This window comes from Carlito syrichta, unplaced genomic scaffold, assembly GCF_000164805.1.
Source record: "Carlito syrichta isolate Samal-C Ts95f unplaced genomic scaffold, Tarsius_syrichta-2.0.1 Scaffold309483, whole genome shotgun sequence".
Classification (NCBI taxonomy): domain Eukaryota; kingdom Metazoa; phylum Chordata; class Mammalia; order Primates; family Tarsiidae; genus Carlito; species Carlito syrichta.
The window spans coordinates 499597-514564 of NW_007253579.1; the positions used below are offsets into that span (position 1 = coordinate 499597).

At 35.5% G+C, this 14968-nt stretch overlaps 1 protein-coding gene across 6 annotated transcripts in view; it reads right to left on the minus strand.

Moving 5' to 3' along the window:
• The window catches only part of CPEB2 (cytoplasmic polyadenylation element binding protein 2), a 76690-nt gene that overhangs the window by 5547 nt on the left and 56175 nt on the right, over positions 1–14968 (minus strand). For all 6 annotated transcript variants that reach the window (XM_021717244.1, XM_021717243.1, XM_021717246.1 and 3 more), the window contains 5 exons: positions 14539–14709; positions 13248–13337; positions 8563–8681; positions 7846–7960; positions 5144–5325 (listed from right to left, as the gene is read on the minus strand). In XM_021717244.1, coding sequence (XP_021572919.1) covers positions 5144–5325; positions 7846–7960; positions 8563–8681; positions 13248–13337; positions 14539–14709 — 677 coding nt within the window. The remainder of the gene's footprint in view (positions 1–5143; positions 5326–7845; positions 7961–8562; positions 8682–13247; positions 13338–14538; positions 14710–14968) is intronic.

Genomic DNA, 14968 nt, shown 5'->3' on the forward strand with positions numbered 1-14968 from the left:
GACGAGGGCGATCAGCACCTTCCTTTACCAATGGCTTATGGAACTCACGTCTGCACGAGAGTGGATATTTGCCCAACAAAACTCACAGTAATACTGCAGGCAAGTGACATTGGCACAGAAAAAGGGAGCAAATTTTCCACCACAGCGTGCGCCCTGGCATTCATCACACATCTGGTCATCCAGCACATATGGCTTTACCTCCACCTAGAAAAAGAGAGAGGGAAAAAATGTCTTATTAGGGTCTGCTTCAGAAATAAAATTTATTAATAACTTAAAATGTTTCTACACTGATCTCAAACCAGGTGAAGTGGGAACCCAAGTGAGGCCCAAGTTTTACCTGTACAATGACCATTTGTATACCTTACCCTGAACTGTACCTCATATCTTTAAAATAAAAATTAAAAAAAAAACATTAAAAAAAAAGAAGTAACTTCTTTGAAATGTATATGCGCTGCTATTTTCAGAGGTGGTGGTGACTGTGAGTGAGAAGCAGACGGGATGTCAAATAGTCAAGGACGACAAATGGCTTTTTCACTTCCCTCTTTTAAACACCATCTGTAAGATGGTAGAACATGAATAGCCACTGATCAAGGTGGTGCTTCTCTACTGCAGGTAAGAGTCACACCTGCTTGGAAATAATTGGCACAGACAATCCAACCAGAACTGTGGATAATCTTATTAAAGGACATGTCTAGACTTCTGTGAATTTATAAGAGGTAAAGGAGAAGTTCCGCTGTGAAGGCCTGACTCAGCAGAAGACTTCAGTCTGGAGTCAGTTCTGAGCCATAAACCTCTCAATCTCAGTTTCCACATCTGTGATGTGAGAATAATAGAACCTCTCTCAGAGTTGTGATGATTAAATTATGCATGTAAAAACATAAGATAGTGCTTGGCACATGTTAACACATTTTGTAAGTTAGTGTTAGTTACTCTAAGCTGTGGTAGCTATGCTTTCTTGCTTATAATAACTTTATGAGTGGAAGGTTATTACTTATGTCTGGCTGAATAGTGCCAGACAGTTTAACATCTCAGTTGTTCCTTAGAAAAGTACAGAAAAGTGAGTGTTTCGAAGGAATGGATTTGAGATAAAGGTTTGCCCATGGTAAAAAATAATGACTCAATAATTTCTATTCTAAATGTATTAACAATAAATATTGAAATACTTGCATATGTGTACAAAATTAATATATAAGCATATTTTCTGGAACACTATTTGCATGAATAACAACAAACTGAAACAACCTAAACATTGATGAGAAAAACTGTTAAGATGAAGGTAATGGAATTAAACATTGCTGCTTGTATTTCATTAATTAGGATTAGAATATTTTCTGTATATTGTACATTTAAATTGCCTGTTTCTATAACTTTTGCATATTTTCTTCCTATTGGAGTTTTCTTTTCTTTTTTGAGTTAGAATCACACTCTGTCACCCAGATTGGAAGGCAGTGGCACGCTCACGGCCACCGCAGCCTCAAATTGCTGGACTCAGTCGATCCTTCCACCTCAGTCTCCCAAGTAGCTGGAACTACAGGCATGTGGGCTCAGGCAATTCTCTCACCTTGGCCTCCCAAAGTGCTGGGATTATAGGCGTGAGCCACCACACTCAGCCTTGGAGTTTTCTTTTAAAAAACTAACTTAAGTTCCCTTTGCCATTTAAGAATTTCTAACTTCTTTCCATTAACTTTTGACTTTTAAAGCAATCTTTAAGACAAATTCTAAGATTTTTATGCTCAATTTTTCTCTCAACTTTTTCCTTTATGGATTACATTTTTTCCTTGCCAGGATACTAGTTTTGATTCATTATCCTTATTATAACTTTAATTTTTAAAAAAGCATTTCTATGACCAAAGAACAAGCAGAATAAGAATTATAGATTTCATCTCATTGGACTATAAACTCCATGAGCAAAGAGACAGCATCTACTTGCTCCCCATTCAGCTCCCCATATCAAGCAGAATATCTGGCACAGATATTCTCTATAAATATGGGAGTGAATGTGGTATATTTACATATGTTTTCTGGGTTTCTTTCTCATGGTTATTTCTTGTTGTTTTTTAATTTTGTTTTGTTTTTTGAGTCGGGGTCTCACCCTGTTGCCTAGGTTGGAGTGCAGTGGCATGATCACAATGATCATGGCTCACAGCAGCCTCGACCTTCTGGGATCAGGCAATCCTTCTATCTTAGCCCCTCAAGTATCTGGGGCTATAGGCACACACCACCATGCCTGGCTAATTTTTTGAAATTAGAGATGAGGCTCTGTTATATTGCCCAGTTTGGTCTCAAACTCCTTGGCTCAAGCAATCTGCCTGCCTTGGTATCCCAAAGGATTATAGGTGTGAGTCACAATGCCTTGTCTGTTTCTTGTTTTTATCATAACATTTTAGGCAAATTGAAGCTAGGGTATGTGATGTTTACTTCACCTCAACAATACTTCATAAAATGCACTGTGCTTAGGAATTACCTAATGAAAAACTACTGAATAAAATTTTATATATGCAATGATTTCAATTATTTGTATTTTTAAAATTCTAGTTTATGAAGATAATCTATAACTCAAAACCATAGATTTTAGGATGGAAAGCTAAATTTTAAAACCTATTTCTCATCAATAATCTCTAACAATTAATGTGTGAAAGGAAGTTTCATCGATGCTTCACCTAGTCTTATTTATTATTATGATGTCTTTTCCTTTTTAATTTCTGAGAATCCCTATTGGTAAAGTTTTGTCAATTAATAATTATCAAACTTGAAATATAACCCAATCCACTTTAATATTTATAAGAAGTTACAGTAAATTATAATACTCAGGGATACACATTTGTGGTGACTGTGTATGAGAGAGACAGTGCCTATGAGTTTGAAAAGTAAGCCGAACAATTTTTTTTTTTTGAGTTTGAGTTTGAGTCTCACTCCGTTGTCCAAGTTTGAGTGCAGTGGCATAATCACAGCTCACTTTAGCCTCCAACTCATGGGTTTAAGCAATCCTTCTGCCTCAGCTTCCCAAGTCACTGAGACCACAGGCATGTGCCACCATACTCAGCTAATGTTTTAATTTTTTGTAGAGAGGAGGTCTTGCTATGTTGCCCAGGCTGGTTCTGAACTCGTGGGCTCAAGCGATTCTCCCACTTCCACCTCTCAAAGTTCTGAGATGACAGGTGGGAGCCACTGCACCTGGCTGAACGATTTTAACTCCCTCCAAATAAGTTTTTAATTCCCTCCAAATAAGTATGCTATATATTTTTGGGTTGAGAGTTATACATTTAAGTTTGGCCCACTTTTGTAGTTTAACAATTAATTATATTCATAATGGAAATATAAAAGGTAAATAAAGATTAATGGTCTAATATTTCTTTGTATACTAATGACTTACAAAATATTTAGAGCTCAAGTTCTTTTAAATAAAGTTGAAAATTACCTTTATAGCATATATCTTAGAAAATAAACTTTTCTCTTAGGTATTTCAATGCCTTGAATGTACATGTTTCTCAATTCACCTGCTTTGTACTGAGTTGCTCTTTAAGTCAATACTCTGCTCCAAATAACTGGTCCTTCATTATCATTTTGGAAACAAAGAGGTCTGAGGTATGACACTGCAACAACTTTTTTCTTCTGCTGTGCATATTAAACAACCATGATTATATACTATATAAATAACTTTCTTTGTGACCTATCACCTCTCAGCAAAAGTGAGGGGAGGTTAGACTAGATCAGTGGTCTAAATTGTTGCTGTACATTCATGATACTTGGGAAGCTTTTTAAACTGCCACTGCCCTGGTTGCATCTCAGTTCAATTACATCAGAACCTAAGGGGATGAGCTGGAACACAGACGTCAAGGTTTTTCTAAGTTCCTAGGTGACTAATGTGCAGCTGAGGTTGAGATTCACAGGACTAGAGGAACTGTCAAGTTCAAACCAGTTCAGAAAGTTTATGTATGTACAACTGAGTAAAAGCAGAGACTCTCTCCTTTGATACTTTTTTCCTTCTTTTTGGGCAACATTTTAAATAGAAATGTAACCAAAAACCCACTCTGCACTGTGAAATGAACCTATACTACACTTCTTTTCTAAATGGGATGGCTTGGTAATTACACTGATAGCTACTTCTACAGAACATAGTCTAGTATTATTTAACTAGCTTCCCCCTCGAAATAGTCTTTTAATGTGCCAAACAGCCTCAGAAGAGACTTAAAGAAACTGTTACACTGGAAAAATAAGTACCCGCTCAAGTTATATCTACTAATTTGGATATAAAAAATTCATTTATCCCATATTCTTAATATATCTCAGCTATACTATAAATGTAAACATGGTTATTTTAGAATATTGGTTAGCGAGGTATAGAAATTATTTACAAATTTCAGTATGAAATAAATTTACAAGTGAACATGAGTTTTGTTCAATTCTTTCCCCTATTTTAGATGGTAATCTGCACTCAAAAGTATTCTATTAATAGAGTGGCTTTCAGTTATCATTCCTAGGACTTCTTAAGTTTTTACTGTGATGACCTACGAAAGAGAATGCTACTGAAGGGAAGGGAAAACATTTTCTCTTCTCTAAAAATAAAAATAAAAAAATAAAATAAAGTTTAGGTCAATTATTTTAGGTAAATATTCACAGTGTATTGTTATTTTAGATTTGATGACACAAACTAACACTGAGCCAAGTTCTATTCTAAGTGCTTGCAAATTCATTTCCTCCTCAAAATAACTGAGAAAAGCATATTACTATGGTTTTCTACTTAATAAGTGACAAAAAAAGAGCCATTGAGAAGATTAATTTGCCCAGGATTACAGAGCAAATGGTGGAGTGTGATTCAATCCCAGGAAGTCTCCAAAATACGAGTTCTTAAAAACAAGCTCTGCCTCTATGGTTAGAAAAATATTTGGACTTTATTGGCTGATAAAAAACTTTGACATGACTGTAAAATGGCATTTACATTTTTATATTATACTTAAAGTTTAAAGAATGTTCAAGAGTTACATTTCAAGGATATCTTCATATAATACCCACTAACTCTAAGAATTTAAGGAGCACAAAAAATTAAACAGCATTTGAATTATATTATTAGCGCCTCAAGGAAGTAACCTTTGAATCATCCCCTTATTCTAGGACATAAATGATTTTCCAATATGCAACTTACACGCTTATCAATATCACCATGCTGAAGCTGAACAAACCGAGCACTAATGGCAGCAATATAGCTCTGCTGATTGGAGAAAGCAACTCGTCCAGCACCTTTTGGGTATTTTAGCTCGGGATCTGTATCAATTCCTGCATAACAAACTCCGCCATACAGCCGGTCCATGATCATAGCCAGCTCCACTTCAAAAGGAAAAGAAGTTCACATCAAATGTGAGCAAACAAAGTCAATCAACAAATTTAAGTACCTTTTTTGTAAAGGGCAAAAATCAATGGGATACTAACATTTGACCAGGAGTAGGATAGCACACAAGGGGCAGTTGTTAAAGGAGAGAATGGAATCAAGGCTTTTTTTAAAAAAACATTTTTAAGTATACAGGTACCACATCGACCTACTTATCAGCACTAAGCACACTACACATTCTGTCTTCTGTCCTGGTATTACAGAGAAATCACCCCATACTATTTTCTAAATCTAATCCTTTCACTTGTATATACTACAGCCCATCTGCTCTCATTGTGAAAGGATACTGCTGCAACAATTCTCCCCTTTCCCTTCTGTACCATCAGTTTTCCCCTTACAATGGATCATTCCCAAGTAAACTGTAATCTGTTCCATCTTAAAAGAAATCTCATAACTCTATTTCTCCCTCTCAGCTACTGCTTCATTCCTCTGCTCCCTTTTACAGCCAAATTCCTCAATATTATTTCCTGTATTCCCCAATCCCTCTCCTTCCATTCTTTATTCAGTCCTTTATAATCAGACTATCATACCATGACTCTAACTGCTCATGCCAAGGCTACTTTTCCCAGTGCAAGTTCAATACTCAATCTACCTGTAAGCAGCACTGAACACAGTGAATCCCTTCCTTCTCTTTGAAATATTTTCTCCATCTGGTTTTCAGGATCCATTTTCTACTAATTCTCCTTTTGCCTCACTGATCATTTATTCTTAGTCTTCCTTGATAGTTTATCCTAAATTCCTTGACTTTTCAACATAAGAATGTCCCAAGTTCCCGTCCTTGTAATTCTGTCTACCTTCCTGGCTTTGGTGACTTCAATCTGTTTCATGGTTTTAAACACCATTTATGTTTTAAAGCTCCTAAATTTTTATCTCCAGTTTGGACCTCTCTCTTGGACTCCAGACTCATATAAAATTGTCTACTGGACAACTCATATTGATACTCTGCAATACTCAGTGTGTTAAAAATGGAACTCAATCTTCCTCCATCCCATTAGACCTGCTCCAATGAGTTTTTGCTGATCCAGTCAGTAAGCAACTGGAAGGATGAAGTTGCCAGGTCAAGATTTTTGGCTTTTTCCTTTGTTTTCTGTCCCAGCCACCAACACCCCTCCACTGCATATGCAATCCTGTGAACTTGATTTTCAAAACATATCTAGAATACAATCTCCTTCCCTTCATCTCTAACATTCTGCTTCAAGCGAACATTATTTTTCATCTAGTTCATGGCATAACCTTATCCTGTGACTTTTGAATCTTGCCTCAAGTGTTCCCAAACAGTAGAAAGAATGATTGTCTTAAAAAATAGACTAGATGCCACATGATTTTATAGAATTTCTATTTGGGAGCTCTGAATGGTGCCACAAACCTGTGTTTAAAACCAAGGCCACAGTATTTCCCCCACAACCAGCTCCTCCAGTTTTCCTTCTATCTCGATAAAAGGTACCACTATCCACCTAGTGGCTTAAGACTGAAAGTTGAGATTCAGTCTTTGCATTTACCTCATAAATATCTATTACACTTGTATTACCTGACTCCTGTTTAACTTTGCGAATGTCATCTCGTGTCTCTTCCCTTACTTCTTGTATCCCCACAATCAGCCACTGTGGGCTTCTTTCAGTCCCTTCAAAACATCCTGCTTCCTTCCACAGAAGACCTGTAAATAAGCTGTTCCCTTTGTAGGAAGCATACTATTCAACCCTACTCCTTTTGTTCAATCTTTGTATGTCAGCTCAACAAATATCGTCAAGACATAAGACTACATCATATTCTCCTGCTATACATGCTCTTCTGTTCCTTGTACTTCTTCAGCAGTTATGTTCTATAAGTATTTATTTGTGGAAATGGTTCTTTAACATGTATCTCCCAGATTGGAAGAAGACATTGTCAGGGATAGCCATCACCAACACATTTCACATGGTGCATGCTACCATATAACTTGTGTATACAGTGGGTATTTACATCTATAATTATGTTCCTATATAACATCTTTTGGCAGATTTTGGGTTCCTGGTTATTGATAATTAGAAGTTTATCACTCACTCATCTGAAATACGACTTCAGTTAATGGTTCAAATACAGATAAAATAGAAAAAAATACCATTACTTCTTTTTCACATAAAATGAATCTGCATAAAATAAAAGACCTCAAAATCTCATATCTTAGAGTTACACTTAGGAAATCAGAAGTATTTAAGTGTATTTTTATAGAGTCGGCTTAGTTATGAGCTACTGCAGTGTTGTTGATAGATGAGTGTCCAACTCTCCTGTTACTTGAGAATTCCAAGAAAGGGCTTGAGAATTTGTCTCAGAATTCTGTAGTTAGCAACTATTACAGCATGAGAAAACTGCTCTGTCCAGGACAGTGTCATGTACACGACAGCTGCCAAGTGTTTACTGAACTGACTAATTCATATTTGAATAACTAAAACAAAAACAAAACTTTTAAACATACTACTTACCAGCCCTTAATGGCCTAGGAACACCTCCAACAAAAATTGTTTTTCGGGGATCCAAAGGCTGAGAACCATCCATCACAAAATCACTATCACTTAAATTCCAAGGACGAATTTGAACCTACGAAGAGAATTCCCTCGATGACTTATAGATTTTTAATTTTTAAAAATTTATTTTACCACTTAACAGTTGTTTAAAAATTACTTAAACTTAATAAATTCTAAATATTTATAGTTGAATTTGGAAACAAATTATAATTGTAACTTTGATCTAGATACTATAAATGTTCTGGATGTTTTAAAAATGGAACTCTTGCCGGGCTCGGTGGCTCAGCCTGTAATCCCGTGCCTTTGGGAGGCTGAGGTGAGTGGACTGCCTGAGCCCGCGGGTTCAAGACCTGCCTAGGCAACTTGGCGAGACTTCATCTCCACAATAAATTTAAAAAAATTAGCTGGGCATGGTAGCGCACGCCTGTAGTTCCAGCTACTTGGAAGGCTAAGGCGGAAGGATCGCCGGAGCTCAGCAGGTCAAGGCTGCGGTGGCCAGGAGCGGCTACTGCACTCCAGTCTGGGTGACACAGGGAGACTCCAACTCAAAAAAAAAAAAAAAAAGGAACTCTTAACTCAGTAGTTTAATTGTTCTTTTTTTCATTAACAATGATTTTAGAAAAGTTTTTGGATAACTTGCATTTGTAGCCTAAAGGTCACATGGTGCTTACTTACTGGTTTGTCCTTGATAGTAGGGCTGGAAACACACAGATAGAGCTTCCCATCTTCTTCAATACAAGCATCAATTAGTGCCTGAACTGAGCTCTCTTCTTGAAAGAGAAGGAATGCATAGCCTGGAATAATCATGAAAAATGAGGAAATATGCCAAAGTAAGTGATTTCATTCCAAATTTCAGTACTATTCAGAAAACACATGCTTTTGAAAAAAAAAAACCTATCAAATAGGACTAAAATCATTATACCTTCTAAAGGAGAACACAGTATCTGTGGTAGTACACACTAAAACAGATGTTACTTGCTACTTTATATAGATAATTTGCTATCAGGTATTGTATTAAGAACTTCACATGCATTGTTTCATTTGATTCTCACAAGTCTATGAAACATTACTCCCATTTTACAGAAGAAAAAATTGAGGTACCAAGAGGTTAAATTACTTGTCCAAAGTCAGTCTCACAGTAAGTAGTTGGTTGAACAATTTCATACCCAGGTCAGTCCCAAGATCTCCCATGCCATGTGTAGTAGTGAGTAGTGATACTGACTTCTTAAAGAACTCGCCAGAATTAAACAGTTGGGGCTAGTTTCCTACAAATGCCCCCAGGGTAGTACAAATTCTAGAGCATAATTCTGGACTAGAGCACAGTTGGAAATGTCTAGGAAATTCCTAAGTAGAGGGAAAATTCCACAGTGCCACAAAAACTTCCAAATAATACAAAGAAAACTACCCTAGGGAAGTTGGAATATAAAGCATGTTTCTTAATAGATCATGGGTCAGATGAATCAGAACTTTTAAATCAAGTCTCAATTTGGATGAAAAGTAGAATACTTTTTATATAGACTGTGTGGGGTCTATATTTGGACTTGTTAACCAACAATCAAACTTTAACCAACTGCCAGTCTTTAATTAAAAAATCATGTATCCAGCAGACAGAATTCATTATAAAAAGAAGGCATCACAATTTATTCTAGTTATGTGATTATTCCCAGTAGCTAATAACTATAAATGACTTAAAAATATCCCTTGCCCTGACAAGAATTCTATGTAAATAAATGTATAAACTGTACAGCATTGTAATCTACTCCAATATGAAGCAGACAACAAGAAGTCTATGCATGTCTCTTCCACAATTCAATGGGAAATGAGAGGCTACATTTCACTCAGAGTTCAATAGAGCTTGTTGTCGACAATGGCTTTTATGTCACAAAGATCTGAAGTAACACAAAAATACCTGAAGTCATCAAATCAACCTTCACAAATAGAAACTTACAAAGATAAGTTCACAGAAGATTAAAAACACATCTTAGGCTTTTTAAATTGCTAGAAGCAATTTAAATATGCTTGACAAAAATGAAGACTTTCTAAAAAAACTTTAATTTTGATATAAACTAAGGATCTGAGAACTATAACTATTTTGTATAATTAAGAGGCTGTAATACCAATATACTAAAATAGTAACTTAAATTTACTATTTCAAATATTGCTTAATTAATTTTTGTTATTGGGAAATAAATGTTTGTATTATAAAAATTAGTAGTATTTGAAACATTGAATTTCAATATTCAGTAGTGATTCAATATTCATAGTAGGTCATAGTGAGCGACTATAACCTAGCTAATGCATGTGGTTAGATATTAAAATACCCTTATCAAAACCATACTATATAATAGTTTCTTTGGAATTTATTGAAGCAAGCTAATAATCGCATAAAATGAATGTTATTCATTGCAAAGAAAACATACAGACGTGTGGCTCAGTGTCTAAGGGCTCAAGTCACTGCTTTAATTAAAAGGTAGCTTCACCCACTGGATGCTTCTATACCAGTGTTTTCCACTGGCATAGAAAATGCTGAATTAAAAAACTGACAAAATTGCGGAAAAGAACAAGGCTTGGGAACACTGGTCTTGGCAATAGCTACAATTAACTATAAGTACACAAAACAAACAAACAACAAAACACCTAAGAATTGTGATTGTAATTTTTTTCTAGTTTGAGAAAATACTGCAAAACCATAATAACAATAATAACAACAGCAGCAGTAAGACAACTATTCTGTTTCATTAGATTTGTTTCAAACACATTGTTCTAGGCTTAGAGTACACCAGCCCATCAACTGAACAAGTGGCTCATGCAAAAATGTGTATCTGTTTCCACCCAAACCATTTATAATTCCTTTTTAAAATTATATTTCAATTCCTGCCTGGAATTCTGTCCAACTCCATTTTATCTATCTAAAACTTTTCAGTGAAGCTATCCCCCACCTACTTGAAGTCAAAGTAATTTCTCTATCCTATAGTATTTTTTGTTGTTTACATTATTTATAGGGTAATTATCAATCTGTGTATTATTAAGAATACAAATATTCACAAAGGTGAATAAAGACACAATAGATTACTGACAGGTAATTACATATTTCTAAAGTTGTAAAAATTTAATACTGCAACTGTGATGAGTACTGTGAAAGGAAGGACAGCAACTAGGAGCTGGGAGGGCCCACAGCAGAATGAGTTGACTTCCTCAGTTGGGTTCTCAAAGTTATCCAAGATCAACTTACACTTAAGCTGAAACACAAAAGATAAGCAGGGGATATACATATAACACAGGAAAGAACCTTCAGGCCAAGGAACTAACATACATAAAAATCCTGCGGCTGGAAAGAGCCAAGGTCAGTGTGTGGAACTGGAAGGAAACAAGAAGCAATAGCGGGAGAAAAAGCCAGGGAGACAGGGAGCCCAGGCAGGGTGAATGCACTTTTGACCTTATCTTAACAATAAGAGAAACCTCTAAAGGATCTAAACAAGGAAGGAAGGAATAGCACCATCCGAGGAGTTTTCAGAGACTGCTGTGGTTGGACCATGGGAGAAAACTGGAGCAGGCTAGAGATCCCGTAGCTGGACTAGAAGGACCAATGAAATAGTCCAGGCAAGAGATGACGGCAGCTTAGGCAGGAACATCAGATGCTAACAGGCATTTTTACAGAATACTCAAAGTCAATGTTATAAAAGGACAAGAAAGTAAATCTATGGGCAATATCAGCTTAAAACTAAGCTAACCGATGAACATTTCTATCTATATAAAGTTAATTTTCTCTCTAAACCCAGGGCTCATGACTTCCAATGAACTCCAGAATATATGGAAAGAGGTACATAGCTTTAATGAGATTCTCATTGAGGCCTGGGATCCAGAAGCCCTACTTAAAAAACATTCCTAATTTCATAAGTATAAAATCTTCAAGTATAAAAATAAACCACCATATTATTATATTTCTCTAAAAAAACTACATGAACTAGTACTAATGGATGTTCTACAATTTTCAATGACAAAAAGTAAAGATGACCCATATAATTCATCACTGGAAAGTCTTGGCTAGTTTTTGTATGCCAATGACTTCTCTATCTTTTCCCAGACTTAAAATGAGCTCATTTAACAGCTCTATTGGAGTTCTTCCTACAGGCTTGATAATTCACTCAGTTGTGAGAATAACAGAGAGAGAGAGAGAGAGAGAGAGAGAGAGAGAGCGCGCGCGCGCGCGCATGCATGTTCTTCTAAAATTATATTTCAATGATGTCAAAAGCAAAGTCTTAGTCTTTCAACCTCCTCCCTATGTTCATTCAGAGAATCTGCCATTGGCAATTCTGACTGAATTAATGTTCAACTCTCCTATCCCCTCTCTTTCTTATTGTGGACAGGGTTTATACTTCTACTTTCCACAGATGGTGACTTGATCATGTGACTTGCATGTGCAGATAGACAATTTGTGATTGCTGTCTACTGGTGGTCAGCTGTAGAGTTACCCTAGCAATAAGTGATTACCACAACTAAGTATCCTCTTCATATTTTACCTCTTTATATAACTGGGGGTTTAAAAAAATAGATCCGACCAGTCACTTTCTCCTCTATCTAAATTATTTATTCATCAACAGAGTTGGTAATGATTTATACTTCTCTGCTGTTATCTAGAGTACTTATATAAATCTTGGAATATTAAAACTGTTCATATTCATCTATTTTATGACATACAAATAAATCGCTTCACATAGGTCTTAATTTTTCTTCTTTTTTTTTTGAGTTGGAGTCTCACTCTGTCACCCAGACTGGAGTGCAGTGGCCGCTCCCGGCCACCACAGCCTCGACCTGCTGGGTTCCGGTGATCCTTCTGCCTCAGCCTTCCGAGTAGCCAGAATTACAGGCACGCGCTACCACGCCCAGCTGATTTTTTGGTTTATTGTAGAGATGAGGTCTTGCTGCCCAGGCGGGTCTCGAACCCGCGGGCTCAGGCAAGCCACTCACCTCAGCCTCCCAAAGGCACGGGATTATAGGCTGAGCCACTGAGCCCGGCAGGCCTTAATTTCATATGTTGATACCCAAGTTACTTAGAATGTTGCTTTAGACAGAGAAAATAAGCATGCATTGATTTGGGTCTGTGAAATCATTATCAAATCATAGCAAGTCTCTTATGATTCCTGAAGGCATAAAGTTAAACTTGGAATAGTTCACAGGACCATTCTGCCCCACCCAGTCTAGGTTACCAGCCTCTACAAATTATTCTATTCATTTTTAGAAAAACATGTGTTCATATTCAATTCTAAAAGAAAAGAAAGCACAAAGTAAGCAATTAATATTACTATCTCTTTTGCTCTCATAAAATCAATCTAGCAAATATTAGTAGTAAAAATCCTTACCTTTTGGTGGAAAATAAGACTTGCTTTCTGCTTTATGAGGCCAATCTACAACCAAAGGGCCAAATCTTCTGAAGCTAGCAGTTATTTCATCTTAAGAAAGTACAATGTTAATTAGAATGCATAATTTTAATGATTCATTCTAAAAAATTCTGTATTTTTAAAGTTACTTTGTACTTTTAAAGTTATTTTTAAAGTAACAAAAAAAAATTCTGTATTTTTAAAGTTACTTTAATACTTAAAAGTACTAAATATCCTAAGATAAATTATAATATAAACACTGGGACTATGTCTAATATACTTATTAAAATAATACATAAAATCTAACAATTATTTTAGTAAAGTTCATTTTTAAGCAGCACATTGGCTAGAAGAATCAATTCCATGTAAATTTTTAAAAGTTATATAACTGTTATATAACATACTAATGACTTTATAGCACACCAGACCACAAATATTACCGGCTTGAAAAAAATGCCAACATTATATCAAGTTAAATAAAAAGATCGATTACTGTTTCACAAGTAAAATTATGTTCTTGTAGGAAAAAATAAAAGGTCTTCCAAAACAAGAATAGCTATAATGCTGACAAAACATACTAGGGTCTGACACATACAAGGTTGTTTCACGGAAATGCCTTTAGGTGAAATCCAAGGGTATGTTCTAAATTCTTTCACTTCATGGAAATCTTATCATACAGATTAACACTTAGAAGATGTTTGTGGATATTTGAATCATAACTGAAGTATTTCCCAAAATGTGGCAATATCTTCTCTATTAATTGTGAATTAGTGACAGATTTCCTACAACCTTACCAAGATAGTTTTAGTATTTTAACCTTTATCATGAATTATTTCTTTTATTATTATTACACGTGATCATTTTCACATATGGTTATAAGTCTTTGTGTAATTTGAATTTCCTATTCCTATTCTGTCTTCATTTCCCTTTGAGGTTTAATAGCCTCTTTCTTACCTGTTTTAAGAGTGCATTTATCTTTAAAGAAATTAAACTTTTGATTGTCATGCATTGTAGATATAGTTTCACGACTGGTTCCATTTATTTCTCTCAGTGTGTGTGTGTGCATGTGTGCATGCATGTCATGCAAGGCAGTTACACACAGAGTTTTGAGTGTTATGTATTTAAATATGTCCCGCATTTTTTTTAAAAAGTGGAAAGTACTGAAAATCTTATTTATCCTGAAAATCTTTAGGAAGTAAAAAATTCCATATCCCATTCATGTTCTATTTCATTTTTTGTTTGTTTTTTGTTAAAACTCAAATCCCCAGCTTACCTTCATCAATATCTGGAGGCAGACCACCTACAAAAACTTTTCGAGAGAAGCGTTCTATTCGCTCTCCATTTTGATGTGCTGAATAACATGTGGGTGAATTTAAAACACCAACTTGATCACTGTGACCATCATCTAGTAAGCCATCATCTATTGGAAAGAGGGAAGAACGACCTAAAATACAAGAACAAACATAACTTGAATCTCAGGATTAAGAAAGTGATAAATTAAAGCCAAGCATAATAATAGCAATGACAAATTATAAGACTTAAAAAAATCAAAATGATGCAGGTATAAAAACAAATTAAGGGAAATTCAGATAGTATCTGGTTTTAATTACCCAGATTCAAGAGAGAAGTATGACTTAGAAATCCACAGAGTCAACAATTAAACTGCCAAAGTAACATTAAATCATTTCTTTTTTTTTTTTTTT